The sequence below is a fragment of the Aptenodytes patagonicus genome, chromosome Z (assembly GCF_965638725.1).
Source record: "Aptenodytes patagonicus chromosome Z, bAptPat1.pri.cur, whole genome shotgun sequence".
NCBI lineage: Eukaryota > Metazoa > Chordata > Aves > Sphenisciformes > Spheniscidae > Aptenodytes > Aptenodytes patagonicus.
Window position 1 is genome coordinate 36,773,507 of NC_134982.1, and position 15,156 is coordinate 36,788,662.

At 37.5% G+C, this 15,156-nt stretch overlaps 1 protein-coding gene across 1 annotated transcript in view; it reads right to left on the reverse strand.

Moving 5' to 3' along the window:
* Positions 1 to 15,156, reverse strand: part of TTC39B (tetratricopeptide repeat domain 39B) — an 83,694-nt gene that overhangs the window by 51,314 nt on the left and 17,224 nt on the right. The window contains exon 2 of the mRNA XM_076363397.1: positions 6,300 to 6,334. Coding sequence (XP_076219512.1) covers positions 6,300 to 6,334 — 35 coding nt within the window. The remainder of the gene's footprint in view (positions 1 to 6,299; positions 6,335 to 15,156) is intronic.

Consider the following 15,156-nt stretch of genomic DNA (forward strand, 5'->3'; position numbering starts at 1 on the left):
AACACTGGATCACAGAAAACCAGGCTGTAATATCTTTCTGTGCGCGCCAGCCTTTCAGTGAAGGCTTGCAAGAGAGTAGCATGGTGTGGAAGAGATGCAGAGTTTCGGGCAGTTCTGTGTAGCATGTCCCTGAGATGTTCTGTTTGTTTGTTTGTTTGTTTTTTCTCCCCCCTCTCCTGTTTTTTCCCCTCCTTGCTTTCTAAGCAGCTACGGACAGAGGTGGAATAGCACATTTCAAAGTCAACAGAAGATACCAATATAAAGATTTGCACAACGTGGCCTGAAGACTTCTACTCAAATACAAACACACAGAGAAATCTTAAACCAGAAGCAAAAGGTGTAGCTGCAATAAATATGGACGAGTTAGGAATGACGTAATTATTGCCCACTCAAAACCCCTCAAACTTAAACAAATTATAATCTAAGAACTGTTTGGGGTAGAGAAGGATTAGCGAGATTAGGCTGGTGTCTCACTACTGCTATTCCAAATCTTGAGACTGACAATATAAAGTAGCTGCTGTCTCATATTTATCTAGCTACGAAAATATTTTTTACTGGATACAAAAGTCACCTTTACTGGACTTTTTTTTCCCCTTGACCTTGAGGACCAAACATAAGAAAGTAAAACTTTGATCACTTAAATTGTCACACCTGTTTCTCACCATCTCAAGACAATGTCAGAATTTGAGTTCAAACTTACGGAGACAAGCACTGCTCTTAAAAGTTTTGGCTCCCTGAATTCAAATTTGAATTTAGGGCCATTTCCTCAGCTGTTCAATTTCATTCACTGACAAAACACACACATGTGCAGGTATAACTGAAATCTTAACTACACTTCTAAGATTACAAGGATAACCTGCTCCAACTTCCTTAAACACTTCTGGCCCTTAATCTATCACCCCAGTAATACCACACAGAGCTGCTTTGGTAGGATCAAGGATTAACAGTATCCAGCTTTGGGTAGGAAAAGGAAATGCAAAAGAGGAATAATAGTATAGCAATGAAATATGCCTCTTTCTGCTGAAATTGATGAAGATAGAAAATGCTAAGAATTTCATTATTCATCAGAAATCATCTGTCTGCTTTTCTACAGAGTTCTAGCTTCCACCTTTTCACTATTTCATTTTTTAAATGTGTTTAAATGAGATCTAGCTATCTTTCCACTGATGCTATAACTCAAGGTCTGGCATCAGAAATTTCTATACAAATAGTGCAACATGAAGACTTCCTCTGCATATGAACTGCTTGCAGCAGTCAGGCAGACTATTATGTTTCTTCCCAAAGACAACTACAAAGCATCTTCTAAACATACCCAGGCAGCTACCATAATACAGTTACTCTAAATGTTGTTACTTGTTGCATAAGCCTCTGATAATGGGGTGGTAATTGAAAACACCATCTTGCCTTTACCTCAAAGAAAAAGATTGCATGCCATCCAGTACCATGGAAAAGCTAAATAATTTACTGGTAACTTATTCCTGTCACATATAGATGACATTTTAAGGAACAGCAAGTAAAATGAAATGGGAGGAAATCCAAATACAATTAAAATTTCACACAAGTTCCTAACAAATTGAGAAGTTCAGAGGACAAAATACATACAGAAATCAAAATAGCAGTGACAAGGTCAGTATATGCTAGGCATAATATGGTGATGGTTAAAAATTGTTGACAACTCAAACCTCTTTTAATCTTCTTCTAAAACCAAAGAAGAGATAATTTACAAAATTATACTCTGGCAACAGAAAACATGGATCTCTGCATTCCACAAAAAGAATTTCTGCATAATTTGGGGAAAAATTAAGGTAGCAGAAATACATAGGAAAAAAAGTCATAGATGTTGAGAATTACCTTGTTCAGTAAGATTGAAATTAGAGTTCATAGTTTTTCCACAATATGATTCAGGTACTGATGAAGCATTTTTAGCAAGAGTTAAATAAAAGAACAAAACACATATAAATCTATTCCATCCATGTACGTTTTTGAACCTGTAGATGCTTGGTAGGTAACAGCATTAGGTTACCTTGTGAAACAGATTTGCCCAAAACTTAAAGTAAGCAGACACTCCAGTGGAAACATGGGGAAATATTTGGTAAAAAGTAGCTTACCACCACAAAACTTCTTGGCCCAGGCCTGGATTTCCAAAACAGAAAGAACCATTTGTCTCCAGTTACTCGGTTCCTTTTACAACAGAATATGCCAATCTGAAACCAGTTCTGAGTTAACACAACCATGTAATGGCAAATTTACTTTCACATATATCCCACCTATCCTCTTTGTAAGGTTGAAGATGCTATATCAGAAGTTACCGCCAAGCCAGTACTTTCAAAACTTAGTAACTCTCTTTGGCAGAGAAGATACTAGGTGAAATGCTACTGCTTGCTTTAAGCAAAATGGCAGACTAACCTACTGTAATAGCCTTTCTTTGGCTTTAGCACCAGTAAGTAAAGAAGAGCATTTACAGGTGGAACTCCATCTAATAGTCCCTCCACATTTCTACAAAGCAAGTATTTTGGGCTCATTACAAAAACTGTTTTGGAGTTGCTGTGTATACCTACAGTAGCCACCATGAGTAAAAGATCACAAAAGAGTCCAGATAAAGAATCTAATCCATTTAGACAATCAAAGCAGAGACTGATTTCCTCCTGGACCTGTCCTCAGATACAACAGCCAGCACTAGAGATTTAGGGAAGGATTTTACCCTATTCAGATAACTCATTGCCCTTTTAACATCTAACCTGCACAACCTGGTATCTACAAGTTAAGCAATAATACTCAGGGAATAAAGCCAGTTCAAGCCAAGTTAGATTAGCAAAACCATTTGCTAGCATTTACTGGAGCAATGTACAGAGCAGTATTACTCTATACATATTTTACATGAAGAACTAGAGAGTGGTATATAAAATACTATGAAGACATAGTTCTCACACATTATTTCTGAATTCTCTAAAACCAACAAGTTGATCTGACAGAATTTGAAACATCTGATCTCCTAAGTAAACATCAACAGTCTTTGTAGACACAACTCCCTATAAAAAAAGGTCCATTTTAGTTAAATTCAATTGGATATAACCGAACTGCAATAAGCCACTCAAACCAATGCCAGGCATATCATCACAGAGCTGTAACAATGCCACTTTCTTATCCAAAATAAGAGATTGAAACATTGATACATAGGAAAATTTTAAGACAAATGTTATCAACAGCAAAATCAAAAAACCAGATACAGCTTCCCAAAAGGTTGAACCTCTGGTAATTCATTGTTTCATTGCAGTAATGTTTCCAAATTTCTACTACTGTATTATTAATAGAAAAAACTACCATTAATTCTAGACAGGGAAAGGTCAAGAATAACCAGTGTGGCACTAGATTTGGGAAAGGCTTCCCCTCAGGTGAGCTACCAGTGTCATTTGAAAATTACAATCAAAGAGTTTCATGGAAGATAAGATTTAAGACTTCCACAAAAAGTCCCAAGGTTTGGGTTTTTTCAGTTCCTTAGGCACTTTTTTTTAAATAGCTGTAACTTCTGAAGAATTTGAGAAAGGAGAGAGTCTAATCAAGTGAAGAATCCTGCCCAGATACAAAATAATATGCACATTTCTATGTAATTTCCATAACTACAGAGTAGCTAATTGTCTAAACACAGAGCAAGTCATCAGCAGCAAGTATTCCACCTGAGATTATCCTACTCTTACTGCTCAAACACTTACAAACTGAACTGCCTCTCTATGAACCTCGTTTTCAAAGGAAACAACATACACAATTATGCCAACTCTCCACTCGTGTCCCCGTGCTCTTAATATTTTAACCGATTGGCCAGTTTCAATCAGCCAAATTTGACAGAGAAGCAGTGGACTTGAGACAAAAGTAAATATCTAGACAGTGCAGAATACCTGAAGGGTACCTACTGAGGGAAAGACTACAGTATAATACTTGATTTTCTGTTTTGTTGGCCTGCTGAAAAATCAAGCTACTCGTTGACCATCCAGGAGTAAGGAGGACACAGATGCAGTTGGGTGAAGGGAGAGGTAAGTAGGTCATGAGGACACGTGCAGGGATGAGTGTGGCGTTGTGCTCCCCCCCGGGCCCCGGCATAAGCAACGACCACTGGTGGGGGTCATGGTGGCTGCATCCAGCTTATGCTGGACTTTGGGGAAGGATGGCAACACAGTAGCCAAGGGCTGTCTGGAGCAGTGAGCCAAACGACTTGCTGGTATGCAAATATGACTATAAGTCAATCACCTTACTCTATAAATAATGGACAGCCCAGGGCTCGTTGAGCTCTCCTGCACGGCAGTGGGCTGCACAGCGGGATCTCCCCTTGAGTAGGGACGCCTCTCAAGGTTACTCCTCAAGGTTGAGAGATTCCTTGCCGCAACAGATACTGGGCAAGTGACTAACAGCGTGGTAAACTTTGAAGCCCTAGCTAAGTGATGTAAAGGATTAATTGTGCATATGTAATCCTTTAGACATAAACCGTTGACCAAGTCTGGGACTAGGATTGGATCCAGCTGCGCCTACACTCCTCTCTGAGAAGGAGTTTAGAAAGCAAGGGGGTCCTTTCTGAACGTCATGACTCAACAGGAGGGTCTCCCTGACAGATTTGTCTGACACTGTCCTCTATGCAGTAAATAATCAAGTGTACCTTGCCATTGAATCTTGTTCGGTCGCATTTACCATTGAACTTTGTTAACTCACACTTTAACTCACTGTTTTCTATCAATAAAGTGTATTGTTGCTTCTCTCTCTTACAAGTGCAGTGCAGTCTCACTCTGTCCGCAACAATGAGTAAGAGCTCAAGGAATGCAGTTACTCACACTGTGCTTTCTCCTAGGCTTGTGCAAGACCATCCAAACAAGAACCTGTGGGTGGTCCCACGTTACTGAAACAGGCTGAACTAAAGACTGTGAAACCTGAACAAGTGGAAAGTTAGTTTTAGAATACACATGTACCAGAATCAGTCAACAATATAACAGCACAGCCATAGTATTTTTGGCCAGTGGACAAGGACAGCAACCACAGTGACAACTGTTCAACTAGAGACATCAAGTAACAACACAATTTCTGTCCCACTAATATTCTCTCCATCATCCCGCATTTACTTTTCTACATAATGGTTATTACAGACAGAAGCAATACCAGCCAGAATAAACTAACAGCAGTCTAACTTCTACAACTAAAAAGTGTCTCTGTATGACAGCTATGATCACAAAAGAGAGACTTGGGAAGAACAAATCAAAGCTCTATATGCCAATGATAAACATCCATGCCCAGCTCAGATATCAATAAAAACAATAAAACAATCTTCTCATAGAAGGAATGAGTGTTGGATAAATATTCTCATAAAGTAAATATTACAGAGTCACTTTCTTCCCTATCCCAAGAGAAGCAAGGGCCAGAGAGAGAAGTTATCTGTTCATACAGCAACTGCTAGGGAGTCAAAGGAAGAAAAAGTAATCATTAACATGAAAAGTTCTCAACATAAATATATCAGATTCTTATTTCCTTCCTTTTGAGTCTCAGGTAGCTGTATGTTTGATTTTTCAACTACAGTTTTACTTAGAAAGCAGACCTTACTACTCTACATAAGATACAAATAGAGCGTCTGGCAAATCTGTGAAGTATAGTTTGCCAAGGCCATGGAGATTTTGGCAATTAAATTCAGTCCAAAGCTACTGCTACTGGGTCTAGAAGTGTTTTAGCAATCTGAGGATATCACTAGGAGTCTCCTTCTCATGTGCTGCATGGCACAAAAATGCAATAAAATCCTACAGAAAAACTAAAACCACTTACGAACAGCATCATCTGTTTCCATCACAGTTTAAGTAAGGTGTTGCTTCAGCATGAAATCTAATGCCAGAGAAGTGACTGTATCTCACTTCATTAGGGAAAAAACATCTGTGCAGCAGTACATTATGAGGTATAGCAATTTCCATTTGAAAATCTTCCTTAGATGGTCTTGCATAATGTGTGATCCAAAGTTTTTTCACTAATGCTGAGCTATCATTTTTCACAATGCAGAAGTGTCTAGAGCCATCAGTATGTAACTAAAAGTTACTAAATTTGCTATTTTTAATTCTTTACAACTTTCACATTTGTTGACAAATACTTCATCACATGTATCAACCTAATTACACTTCCATTTCTCAACTCTTGGGGACCTTAACTATTCTGGAAAATGTGAATGTAGTCAGTGCATATAAAATGAAGCTTCCCTGGAATGGTGTGCATGCAGTATTTCATTGCTGTATAAATAGTTTTAATAAAAACATACACATTTTAAAAAAAATTCTACTTACACAGGGATGTTTTCAAAGGCATCTTCAAAATTTTCCTGCAAAAGAAAAAAACCTGTTTCAATCAAATGTGCATGTTTTGGAACAGCAGAAAGTTACCATTACCAGATAGCACTTAATTCTGCAACATACAGTAATAATCACAATATTCAGTCTACTGGCTTTTTATTACGCTTTCAGTGCAAATCATTACCCAAACAGATACATTTCCTATGGGCCTACCACATCAGACTACAGTTAAGTTAAACCAAAGACCTCTTCCTTTTCAGACAGATATATATGGACTTCCACCATATATATCACAGAAGGCAATACAGACTTATGCCTCAGGAGTTTGTGCAGCACATCTGACGTATCCAGGATGCACTAGCTGACCAGTATATCTACACATTAAAAAAAAATAAAAAAAAAAAAAATGAAGTGTTCTAAGCATATAGCTGATATGCAGGTTGGCCAGAGTATATATACTAGGTCCAAGATGCATTACAGATAGCATGCATATACAGCCAGATCACACATTAGTAGCAGTTATGCAAACAGCTTGGTCCAAACATCTGGAGGATGTCTCTGTCCACCTACATTCAAACCTCTTTCCACCCAGGTTCAAATTTCAAATTAAAATAAAGGAAGAGATGCACAAATGTAAATATGGGCAGAATGGTTCAGCTCAAGGGTCATCTATTTCTGTATCCAGTTTTCAAAATTGGTCTGTAGAAGTGTGTAGCAGAGACAACAGGGCAAGCAGCCCTCCCTCCTACATACTTCTCTCCACCCCACACTTTCCAGCCTTCAGCAGTTCAGGGAATTCCAGGCCTTGATGTGGTTTTTCCATCTGGTGATTTTCAGTAGATCTCTGTTCCAAGTACCGGTCCAGTCTCCCCTTGATCCCATGTAGACTTTTTTTTATTCATGAGGTCATAACCTTAGTAAGGAATTTCACAAGTCTGCTACCCATTTTCTGCTAAATAATCATTTCTACTTGAACCTGGCTCCTACTACCTTTCTTTAACAGTCCCTAGCTTTTGAACTGGAGGACAGTGAACAATCAATTCCTGCTTGCTCTTACCTTGACACTTAGGATTTTGAAAACCTTTGTTATATCATCCAAATCATCTCTTTTCCAAGCCAAAGACTGCTACCTTACTCAGTCACTCCTCTAAAAGAAACTATTTCCTATTTATGACTGTCCTTTCTGCTCTTTCCACCAGAAAAACTGGAAGCATGATGGAACAGATTGTTCCAATTTTTAACAAATCCCAGGAATTTGGTGTGTAAAGGAGTAAGATAATACAAATCTCACACAGCATTCTCAGGGTATGTAACCACCAATGACACAAGCACTACAGTGCTTGCATCAAACCTTCCAAAAGAAGTTTTCAAACCAAACCCAACACTAATAAAAGAAACAACTTAAGTGCCTTGCTAAAACAATTGCAGCTTATTTCAAGGCTGTCCACTCAGTTAAGACAATGCACACACTTGGAATATTGTTCGACTCACTGGCAGTGAGGTGGAGGATTAGTGTTTTAGTGGTATTTAGCTTAAGTATGGTAACATGAGATTGAAGCTAACATTCAGTAATACTTCAGAAGACAGACCTATGCTTCATGAATTTTGCATTTCTCAGCACTCACCAGAAAATGCAACTGATAAATAATCAAACATTATAATGATGCATTAGATACTGTTTCTCTGCCACAGGACAAATTCAGCAATATGCTACATGACTGTGATCCACCCTCCAGAAAATGTTACTTTACTTGCATTTTTAACTGAGGAAAAATTTCTGTTCAGGAAAAAAAACAAACTGTGGCAAAAGGACAGGACTTTCATCGTCCTTCACAGATAGAATATGCTACTACATCAGTTTTGAACTACTGCAATTGCATGTTCTTTATTGCCTGCAGCTGCCACTGCCAAGGAGTAACATGAATGTATTTAAAGAAATATTAACAGACTGCCCAAATGCTCTCTTTCAAGCTAAATTTACTGGCTGACAATACTACAGTAGGCAGAACAAGACCTACTGTGAAGAATACAGTAATCAACACAGAAGCAGCCAATAAAATGAAGCCTGATGTGAGGAGAGCTGAACTGAGTTTTGAAAAGCTGGACACAAACCAACAGGAACAAAACATCCTGAACAGAAATCTTGTTACCCATATCTCAACCCAGACACTGATAGAAGTCATCAGTCTTCTAATAAAGAGCTTCTCTGAAGACTGTTTGCTTCCTTGAGCCACTTCTAGAGACGAGGAGAAATTCAGCAAAATAAACAGAACACACTGACAGCTTTTTAGGCACACCTCCGTTTTTCCTATGAGAACAAACTTGACAAGCAAAAGTCAAGGTACTTTTACCTGTCAAGTACTTATAAAGAAGAGTAACAATCAGAAATTTACACCAAGATGTAAAATTATCTGTGACGTGAACCTCTTGCCTGCTTTTTCAAACCTGAGAGCAGCAGCTATGTACAAGAAGAAAGGGAAAGATAATTCGCACTCTGTCTAGATAAGGGCCTCCTCTGCCTGGCTCCTACTGAATTCTGTTCCCTGCTATTCACACTGGTCAAATGCATGTCTAAACATTTAGAAGATGAAGTACAAGCTTGGTATACTTGGTATATTTCCCACATACCAAAGCATAGGGAATAATCATGGTCTCTCAAGAGATTCCTCAAGGGAGCTAAAAACAACATTTCTGAAGGTCACTTCCTTCTGTGCTAAAAAAATTAAAAAGGCATCATATTTCTGAAGTTCTCCATGCCTTCCCATTCCCACTGCATGCAAAACAGGTATTAGAAGGCATTCAATTTGACATCTTATTCTCATTTCCTTAACTGTCTCATACAAATCTGTAGTTGGCCCTACAGACTCTCACAGATTCCCTATATATAGAAGAAAGTTGAAGGCACTAGAAGAGAAGCATAGCCATTTTCTACTCCATTCCATGCCTATTACAGCAAAAAAAGTTGTATCATCCTAAAATGTAAGGGAAAAGACTGCAATTGAAGTACCCAGAACAGCTCCTCCCAGATCAAGTTCTGGGATTCATCACGTTCCTACCAAGATATAAAACGGTTTCAGAAGTACTCAGAACATATTCACTTTTCTCCAGTAGTCTGTTAAAATTTACTTGTAAATTAAGCCTGTTCAAGAAGAGAAAAAAAATTAATAGTGAAGTGTTACGTAAAATACAGAACATCTTGAAGACTTCAAGCTGTATAATACACACACGTGTATAGGTATGCATATAAATACAAGCTTTCTTGTATTATAATATATATTATGTCAATTAAAAAAAAAAAATCAAGTGATTGATAAAGTTTATCCATTCTTCAGAGTACAGAAGCAGCCCAAAAACATGGACAGACACATTCTTGCACATTTGGTTAAAGCCTCGTAAAGTTCCCATCTTCAACTGCTCATCCCAACACCGCAACTTCCAGCTGATACAGCTGAAATGCCATAACCGATTTCCAGAGGTGCTTGTCCATTCCAGTCTACAGCAAAGCAGATTACTTAATTCAAGCTAAATAGTTTTACTTAGCAACGATGACAGCCTGCACACAAGTTCCTTCAAGCCTAAAGTCACGTGCAACTAAACCAGCCATATTTGTGACCTCTACACTTTAGCAGTGTTAGCATAGGAATACGATTTTTTTTATTTACATGGCTGGAGAGACTTAGACTGAGGTTAATGCAGTCCTGCATTCATTTACTTCACCTGACTCAGGTCCATCCTGCAGCAAGCCCCAAAGGTCCTGCTCCAGTATGTCCTTGTTATAACAGCCACAGACATTCAGCAGAAATCTTCAGGAAACACAAACTGCAGTTAAATCCACAAAAAGGGCAACAGAGCTTTTTTTCAGATATTCTACTCAAAAAAAAGAAATATATTAACATGGAAGTCGGTATCAAGAGAAACAGTTAACAACCGTGTCTCTGTACATAATGCTGGCTAATGCTGCAACCCACAGATTTTTATTCTACCTTTTCCAGAGAACACATCAATCCAAGAATTTAAAACACATGAATGTAAGTGAAACTGCCACTAGATGGCATGACAAAAACCGATTCAGACTTTTCCACAAGTTTGGGAAAAAACTGGCACAAGATTTGACAAAAAAAAAGTTGTCTCAAAATAATTTTTCTTGAATTACATCATCTTCATTTTTTGCTGGTTGATTATTGTACTATTTCACATGGTTTTGATGCATCATTTTCAAGATATGAGCAGGTTTGAAAAGAGTTAAGTTTACACAACTTAGAGATATTAATGTTTTGCAAATCCAAGGAAGTCAGACAGAGACATAAAAGGACGCAGTGTATTAATGCAGGAAAACTGACCAAAGTTCCCGTACTCTTTAGCAATGAGAGCAGAAACCATTCACAGCAGACCACAGTTCACCTATAAAGTCTCATGAAAAACAACATGCAAGTGAGACCCTTAAACTACTATAGGACGTTTATCAGTGACTGTACTTTTGTTTTAATACACTGGTAGAAAGCGGAAACAACCGCTTGCCTTGATTATTACAGAAATCCTAGCATCAAAAGTGAACTCCTTTCTTCCACATTCATCGTAAGTCATTTAACTTTAAGCAACTTTTAGACTATATCCTGTGACTCTTTGTAAATTATTGTCTTAAGTTTGCTAATTGTTTTGTCAAGCTAAGCGTTTAAACACTTGGTCTTTTCAAAGTAGGCAAACTTGGTCAATCTAAACTATTCCTTTAAAATCCAGATTTATGACAAGGTATGATTACCAAGTAAGGTATTAACCATCTAGATTCTCCGCACTGATAACAACATAACTTCAGAAAACTAAGACCAATAGTATCTAGGAACACTAGCCATAATTTGGAGTCCATACTAGATTGGGCAAGGGAAAAAAAACCCACCTTATCTCAAAAATATCAACATAACATGACTAAGACTGCACATTGATTCAACAGGCAAATGAGACCACACAAGATAATGGTGAAATAATACTAGCCAGTATTATTATCAACTAAATACTGTTGCTATACCACATTTACCTCTCAGATTTATTTTCTAGGTACTAAATAGAGCACAGTTTTAAGGAAAGATTTGAAGAACCATAAACTTAACAGTAACTCCCCTCCCTGGAAAGCCCACATATTAACATATTGCAAAGCACGGGAATCTATGAAGACAGTTACATATTTAGCAAGCAGATAAACTTTAAGATGCTTTTAGACCTGATGCTTTTAGTCCTGATGCTTTTGTCCAAATTTCTATTCAAGTATGGGCACATCTAATTATTTTTGTCCTCTTTTGTCTTCTGTAATTCAGCCCCATACCATCCTTCCCCTCAAAAAAAAAAAAAAAAAAAAATCAATGCTAGGTGAAAACAATGCACAGCAAACCCAGCCTCTGCCAGTAGCCATGCTGCCCTGCATACTTTGTGCCTGCACCTGCCCATGGGAAGCACAGTCGCCAGTTTGGAAGTCAGTGGCTGGATTCTACATAAAGAGAAAGAGGCTTCACTGAGAGGTCTAAAATTTCTCAACACAACAGGAAGGATAACACACCTTGCACTGCGTTCACATGAAAATTATCAATCTTTATAGGGATTCATCTCACAGGACTTTAGTGAGTTTAAATATAACTTAGTTGACAAGCTCAGAAGCAGCTTTCTAAAAAAATAAGGGAAAATGCACCCTATTCCCTCTGACTAAAGCTGTCCAGACCCAGATGAAAGGGCAATAGCATATCCATTGTATGTGGGAGTATGGACTAAATCTTTTTCCTTGTTAATATTGAATACAGGAAAAAAATGTGACTGTGGGAAGAGAATGGGGGAGGTATAAGAAGAAACTGATCTACAACACTCATACTATGCACTGAGACTACGGGAGAGAGGCCTTCCATATGATCTTTGTTTCTACAACAGAACCAGTTTCCAGACAGTTTCTATAAGTCAGTCACCACACAGTTTTATTACCAAATGGGACAGAATATTTAAAAAAATATGTATTTTGAACAAAATCTAAGTACATACACTTTTTTTCCCCTTTCCTATTATGCAACTTTGTAAATATTCATTTCTCCTTAGCCAAGGCTACATTAAAAATTATTCAAAGAAACTAGTGGCTAAAAACTTTAAACTCCAGGCCCACAGGAGTGATAACTTAAAAATCACTGGGCATTTAAAACTTACTGGATGTTATAGCAATAGGCAAGCTTCTAAGAATATTACTCAAGGATACAAAAGGACAACATATCGTCTATCCCCTTAGTTGACTTGACTGAACTGAGAACTACTAATAGAAGCTGGAAAATCTCCTGAGTGAACAGCAACAAAATTAGCAGAACTCCCAGATGGAGTCAGCCATGCTCCCATGTAGCTGCACAAGTCCACTGTCAGTTCTCTACTCAAGCATTTCGCATTTGCATTATAAAAATATTGAGATTTTCTTAGTCTTTCAAGTAGACTCTGAAACTTCAGCCAAAGAAGTGCTAGAATAGCCTAGAGCTAGCATCACAGCAAGCAACAAGTAACTGAAAGACCTCTGTTACTATAAACTGCTTAACATGACACCAATCTCAGGAAAAAATAACAAAACAAAAAACACCACAAAAAAACCACAAAAAATCCAAACAAAAACCCCACAAAAATTATATTTAATTAACAAAGAATTACAGCAAAATTGACACAGTTTAAAAAAAATGGTTATTTGAGTATACTAAAAACCACTCTTGGTTGAAGGAACTGGAAGGACAAACACTTCAGACTTGACAAGCCCTTTTTTTTTTTACATGCTATGCTGATCTAGTTTTTAAAAGGTATCTTAACATAACATACATTACATTAAGAATTAGCTGAACAAACAAGAGGAAAAGCAGTTGTCAGTGGAAGACCGTAATTAAATTGTTTCTAACAGAATTTCTCCAAGGCTTCTTTTGTTCAATACAATTTTTAATCAATACTCTCGAAATGAACATAATGCTAATGAAATGCTCAGCCATAAAGAATTAGTGGAATACAAATCAGAATAACAAAAATTACACTCCCTTTAAGTGACTGGGATCACTGAGTAAGTCAGTCTCAAATGAGGAGATGCACATGTAAAAATCAAAGAAATCATACACACAGGTTGAGGTTCTATTATGGAAAGCAACAATCCCAAGAAAGACTGAAAGGTCATTTTGACAAGAAATTCAATACGAATTCCTGTCGCTAGTGTGATCCTTAAATTAATCTGTAAACAGTAGAAAACAAAGTTTTAGCGTCCAACACCAAGAGGATAAAAACTGTAAAATTTTGTACCTTCCTAGAGTTCAGCCTTCTTGAATGTTGGTAAGTATGTAAGATAACAGAAAAGATCCCATGAAAATAGTTCAAGAGGTAGAACACGACTTACTGTAAGAGCTAGTTCAAAGTTCAGTCTTTTTGATCCATCGAATGCAGGACAGCAGAAGTACTTACTATCTCTGACTCACATAAACAAACTCACAGAAACAAAATCAGTACCAGGCAAAACCTCTTTGGTTTCTTGTAAACATCATGCCTTTTTTCTGCTGCGTCAAATTCACATTTTTCAAGCAAAGCGCTAACTACTGGAGCACACCAGTGAGAATAACCATGGACACTGTCTTTCATGTCTCCAAATTAAGAGTCTGAAAAGAACACAGCATTACAGTTCAGCTAAGCACAAATTACTAGGTTTGACACCAGCCAAGTTTCACAAAACTGATGGCTTTTGTTACACAAGGAGCAATTATCTGTAGTTCTGACATTACTCTATGGAGAATTTGTTCAAATCAACTCATAGGCTATGACTTGAGCCAAAGATGCTTTCACACTATCGAATTTACTGTCAGAATCCCTTTCATAGAATCAAAACAGTAATGTATGTATAGATTTCTTTTTAAGTAGTTTCTGAATACTGCGCTTTCCCAGCAAAATATGCTCATCCTCCCTGTAACACAAAATATTTTTTCCACAGATTACATGGATTTGATTTTGTTGCTTTAACCAACACCTACCCCCCACCCCCCAAACCACTCCACTGAAGCATCAAGTATCAGAAATGACTGCTTCACAAAAAAGAATGATGGAGATGAACAACAGTGCAAGCTCACTGGTCTAAAGTTGTGAAAGCTCAGCTTGTAATACTGCTCAGTTAAAAATACATTCAGCTAAGGAAACTGGGGGGTTTTACTCATCTGCACTAAGAGAAGTCAGGTAACATGTCTACACACATCTACAAACTTCAGACAGAACCTGCACGAACTAAAAAAAGACAAGCAATTCTGAGAACTTGACCTATGAAACATAATCTGTTATGGACACCTTTCCTGCATACTAACAATCAGATGACTGTGTCACATAAGGACAGAATTCAACTGTTGCTCAAATGGGCAGTGGCATGAGAAAACATTACCTAGGTCTGCGTATTTTTCCAGATGTTAAGAGAGAAAGTAATTCCCAGCATTACAGCAGGACTCAGAAGCTAATGTATCAGTTATCTTGAGCCAATTCATAAAGTATTGATGTAAAGAATTAGCATTTTGATGAGCCAAATAACATTCATATTTCTTTTCATTTCAAAAACATAGATGCTTTTCAATTCCTAATACTTATTCAGAACCGACAGTACTTTGCACTATTAAGAGCTTAAAAATCACAACTTTCTAGATACAACTTCATTAGACAACTACTTCATGACAACATAGCCATATCTTACAGAAAAGAGCAGTCCACTTTACAAACTAGCAGAAAAGAAAAGTAACCTGGGAATTAAACTACATCTTAATGCTTATTGTCAAAAAAAAGGAAACATGAGAGAAAAGGCATTTCGATGTTGTCTTGGCAGAGAAACAACTGGGGG